General features: G+C 41.2%; 1 protein-coding gene across 1 annotated transcript; it reads right to left on the bottom strand.

Moving 5' to 3' along the window:
- Window positions 1-626: 626 nt before the first annotated feature.
- TMEM69 (transmembrane protein 69) lies at window positions 627-5,116 on the bottom strand. Its single transcript, XM_075616119.1, has 3 exons — window positions 4,571-5,116; window positions 2,961-3,021; window positions 627-2,516 (listed from the first exon to the last, which is right to left on the bottom strand). Exons 2-3 carry the CDS (start codon window positions 3,003-3,005, stop codon window positions 1,803-1,805), a joined length of 759 nt encoding a protein of 252 aa, XP_075472234.1. The 5' UTR covers window positions 3,006-3,021; window positions 4,571-5,116; the 3' UTR covers window positions 627-1,802.
- Between the last annotated feature and the right edge of the window lie 110 nt (window positions 5,117-5,226).

Below are 5,226 nucleotides of genomic sequence, written 5' to 3' on the forward strand. Positions count from 1 at the left end.
CTATAGGACTCTATATGGTTTTTTACACTCAGGATAAACATAGTGGAGATTTCATCTGTATTGGCTTTTGGTCTGCACTCCACAGGGTATAGCTATCAGTGGTCATTCTTCATTATGTTTTTTTGCTATTCCACATTGGCATTAAGTGTATGTTCTATTAGGCGCTGACTTTTTATCATTTAGCACACGTTGTGCTTTAACTTTGTTTTAAGGTTCATTTGCTCAGTGGTCGGATTGGGACAATCACCCACCCCTAGAAGCTCTAGATTAGTTCCAGGAGGGTAGGATTGCACACGGCCAAGCGCACCCCATATGCACTTTGTGCATGTACCCAGGTACATTTGTGTTTATCATATACACTGAACTCTGCTCTACAACAGATCTTCCATTTTAACAAATCACAGCGAAAAAAATATCTTCGTTTTCCAAACTTTTTAGGACGTAGACAGTTGCAAAATGCCTGAACTACAAGGCAATTACCCATTAGGTGACGCGGGAGAGAAGAAATGTTTGCTGTGCACAAACAAGTTGTGTATTTAGTTTTTTTGCAGAGTATGAATAAGATACTCACATTAAGAAGTTAACGTATGCTGTGTATTTGATATAAAACAATTAGATATTTGGTATTTCACGATTGCGTGTGGGTTTATTTTTAACTAGTTACAAAGTACAGTACAGACTAAAGGAAGCAGTCAACCTCTTTGCTGCCAGATGAGTCTGCAATACATGTAGGCCTTCTGGCAAGGAACGGGTTAACCTAACTGACGCAGCAGTCAGGTTTTTTTATATCTTTTTTTTTTTACAAACTTATTGAAAGGGGGCATCAAAAAAATGTTACCCATCTAAGATCATTAGCTGCATAGGTAAGTATGTTATTATTCACGTTCTTAGTTCTGTGTATGGCGTGCGTTGTTTTCCTGCATACAAATGCACTAAGAACCGTTTGCATCTACTTGCATTTGTCAGGTACACCAAGAAAGAATTGAATGTTGGCTCACGTATAACACACAAAAATGGCGCTTGCTTGCAATTATTACATATTTAGTTATTTGCGACAGAGCCAGCATCAAAACTCCACGTCGACAGCATTTATTTTTTTCTTTGTGAAAAAGTCGCAGACACACAACGTAAAACACAAAAACTGGGTTTAAACATTGGTGCAGACGTGCTATTCTTCTGTGCATGTTTTACATCACCTAATGATTCTTTATACATAGCCCCTTTTGTCTTAGGTAAAATCTATAAAACTATATTGATTTTAAAGGAGCAGTCCCCACCAATTGCAATTTTTTTTTTACTTTGCGGCATCTTATTTGCCTTTCCACAGCTGTTTTTATTTTTAAAATCGGATGCTTTGTTCAGGAGATAAGCCAGGGCAGAGGCCTATCGTGCCCAATTTCTCAGTACAGCTGGGACACACTCAGCCGCGGGGAACTTGTCCCAGCGTTCCCCCCCCCCCCCCCTCTCCGATTGCAGCCCTGGCTCCAAAGGAGTGCTTTACAAAAGCACATTACCTGCACATTGCCACAATTGATAAGTTGTTGTTTGTCTCATTACTGCTATGGCTGAGGGTGCTTTAGAATGGGATTGAGAAGCACTGTGAGCAGCAGGTTTGCAAATCTATGCAGGCGCAGTTAGAGCAGCAGAGTATAATTGAGAATCGGTGGAACCATCTTCCATATTATCAATAATCATTTACCAACACTATTGGGAAAAATATATTTTACCAAGAAAAGCCCCAAACCCATTCTGGTTAGGCTTGCTAGTGATGTATACAGCAGAGCGCAGATTAAAACAGTGTATCAATTGTCCTTTGTAACCAATGATTTTTGGGGATATGAACACGAGATAAGTAAAGTGGCTACTAAAGAAAATATTGCTACTAGGGTGAGGATGGCTCGCAGAGCCTTAAACCAAGAAGGGTAAGTGGGAAGGAGTGCGAGATCATAGTGCAGCGCAATCCCTAATCCCATTATCAACAGCAACGTGGCCTCTGTCATATTGTCCTTGAAGAGCAAAGCAACCCAGGCCAAAAGAGCCGGGACAGTGCTGTTTGCCAAGTTCATCCAGTCAGGTTTGGCGGGGCTGCTGTCTGGAATGGCAAACCCCCAGCGGGCACCTCCAAGGAAAGACAATATGGAGGCTCCATATGCCACCTGAGCAAAGGCCACCTCTGGGTAGTAGCAGGTTGTAATGCTCATGAGAAGCGGTGCAGAAACGAAGGGGATTAGCCCGGCCAGGCCCAGGTACAGAGCAGGTTTCGGGGCCTCTTTAAGAGTTCTCATGTCATATCGCAGCAGGTCCAGCTCTCGTTTCTCAGGCTCCTGGAGTTTCCTTTTTTTGAGGTGGCAGGCCGAGGTGTGTATCCCCAGAGCGTAACTCGGGCGGGATGTAGTGTGCTGTAGCATTGCTTTACAGGAGGTAAACAGGGATCTCTTTGTGCAGAACTCAGTAGGTGTTAATTGAAAGATGTTTCGTCTATACAAGTGGTACATCGGTGCTCTTATCTTATGCAGCTGCGAGGAGAAAGAAGTGGATCGTTAAGTGAACTTGTCTCATTCCCTTCATCCTCACAAAACTTCATACTTTGGAACATAAAACCGTACTAATCTCTGGACCCCCACTGTACCACGCTGCGGAATATGTTGGTACTTTACAAATAAACGCTAATAATAATGGTGGTAATGCTGCTGGCTCTCTTACAGATATAAAAAACGGCATCTGTTGGTGTGTAAATTAAAGTGGTTTTGTGTGTTGATATTCTAATTTCCTTTAATACAATACATTTCACTGCATAGAAAAATCGAGACACCATTACCCATTAGTTCAAATGTGAAATATTCTCAGAATAGCTCACGTAAAACCAAAGTTGAGTCAAAGGGACATTCTCACCAAGTAATTGTACATTTTAACATACCCCCTAAATAATGTATAGATTTCCAGTTACATATCTTTCTTACCTGCACAGCTAGTGGCACACACCTTCGTCCGAGGCAGGGTAGCATCTCTGCAAACTCAAATCTGCCAAATATATCACAGTATATTTATTTACTAGAAAAAATATTTTTGCAAGGAAGACCCATATTTGTACAGTAAACCCAAGTATACCACAAAATAGGAATCATGTCTACATAGCTTACAATATGACTACACAGACTCGGTTGTTAAAAGAAAATGAAACTTTGCCTGTTAAAACACTGTGTATTGGTCCAGCCTAAAAAATGTCAGCGGTTGTAAGTGAAAAGCTGCCATACTTGATGTTGGCACAAAGCTGAAATCCAGCTATTTGAATGGAAGATAAAGCCTGATTCATCGCAGATCTTGGATATGAGTGGAGAACCACCACAATGTTCTGCTCCTTACTCGTTTTTCGTGGGTGCACATACAAACACTCACAATGTATCTGCCACGGGTGCGCTGTTCTTCTCCAGCACAGAGAATCAAAGAAGGAAAAGAAAAAAAAAAAGAAAAACAGCATTCCAGAGCACTTATATATCTTAACAACGGTCCAAGTCAGGAACGAAACGTTGGTTGTGCACTAAAACTGTATTATTGCTTTGTTCACCAAGTCTTCTGGTGTGCCCTTTTTTGGCTTTGATTACAGAAGACATACCTGTACAAAGTCCTAAAGTACACAGGGATATTTATATATTTGGGGGACAAAATAAAGACTGCTGAGAAGTGGCAAGTTGAGAAGAGCTGAAGATCCCATATGTGACGTCACATTTTGAAGAGTGCCCATTTTCTTTTCAAGTTGTGTGGGCTGTATTCATTTGAGTGCATTGTTTATATAGCTTTGGTCCGTGTTCTTTATATACAAATTTTGAAATAAACATAAGTGGCATTTCATAGCGAATAGCAGTTGTGTTTAATATAATAAGTTATAGGTGGCTGTAAAAAAAAAAAAAGATGTATTTTATATACTTTAAAAAAAGTTTGGCCTAGAAATGTGTGTATATGTTGTAACTCAGGGTTTTAGCATAGGTTTAACTACCCTTATTTCTTCTATTATGCTGTTTAATTTCATAAATGGCTTTATACCAAGGAGGGGAGTAAATAAAACCTTCGCATTGGAGTGGAGCAAACTAGACTGACAATCACCCCCCCTTCCCTTTCAGAGACATGGATGAAAACATTGTAATTGTGAGACTTTTAAAATAATTAAAACTTGTTTGATTTTATTTGGGGCATCCCCTATTAAACATACAATATACTCCAACTACCTATTTAGCAGGTACTGTACCTGGTTTGTCTGTTCTGTAGCTATTAAAAAAAAAACAAGTGTACCTGAGTCTAACAGTTTGTAATAATGTTATCTAATTACAGCAGCTTCAATATTAATGACCAATTCAATAAATAAACAACAACGTTATAGGGGGATGTATCACCACTTAGTTAAAATGTGTGCATAGAAAAGTAAATCCCAAAACACATAAGGTGGTATTGGTAAAATAACATTTATTTTTCATGTGTTGTAAAGGGGGCTGCCCGCGTTATAGGGGGGTTATCCCACTGCCTGTGGCCCCTCTGCACAGAACCCTGTGATTATGAATGTGAGCACTCAACATACCTGTATACTGATGCACAAACCTTCACCCCCTCATCTCGTGTGCTTGGGAGAGGTCACTCCCAGCTTGTGCTCCGCTTCCCACAGTCCCCCCCGGGTACACACAACGAATACTTTAGTTCCTCCCTCATTGGCGATACACTGGTAAATAAATATGTTGCGCAGCCTGTTGATTTGGTGACGGGAGAGAGGACACATTTTGGAAGAGCAGTCACCTCCAAACTGCATTATATTGGATCTAGAATTGCTTTTGTTGTTCATGTTTTTTTCACACACACGTGAAGAAGCCCTTGGTATTTCATGTATGATCTGCTTCGGCTTTGTTGATATCTATGTCAGTTGCTGGCGGTTTAACGTCACAAACCAAACATGCCGCAAAAAAACATGTTGCGAAAGGTGATGCCATTCACAAGATGGCGATCATCACGTATAGATAAGACGAGGTAAGGCAGGTGGTGCCATGCGCAATGTGGGGAACCTAACGACGCATTCCTCTTGCAGGAAATGTACTCTTAAATAGGTGCGTTGCCAGCCACAACATGGCTGGTTTGTTTACGTCGCTGGTTGTCATAGAGAACAAAGCAGCCTGGGTCGCCATCCGCAAGAGGGCGCTGCAGCGGGAGACTACCACAGAGGGGCGGGACCCTGCCCCTCTGGAC

This window comes from Ascaphus truei, chromosome 10, assembly GCF_040206685.1.
Source record: "Ascaphus truei isolate aAscTru1 chromosome 10, aAscTru1.hap1, whole genome shotgun sequence".
In the NCBI taxonomy this organism is placed as follows: Eukaryota; Metazoa; Chordata; class Amphibia; order Anura; family Ascaphidae; genus Ascaphus; species Ascaphus truei.

Bases quoted from the DNA above. Each gene is read 5' to 3' on its own strand.
- TMEM69 (XM_075616119.1), bottom strand. From the start codon at position 3,005: ATGCTACCCTGCCTCGGACGAAGGTGTGTGCCACTAGCTGTGCAG. The intron at 2,517-2,960 runs GTAAGAAAGATA...TTCTCCTCGCAG, and splicing joins GTGTGCCACTAGCTGTGCAG to CTGCATAAGATAAGAGCACC.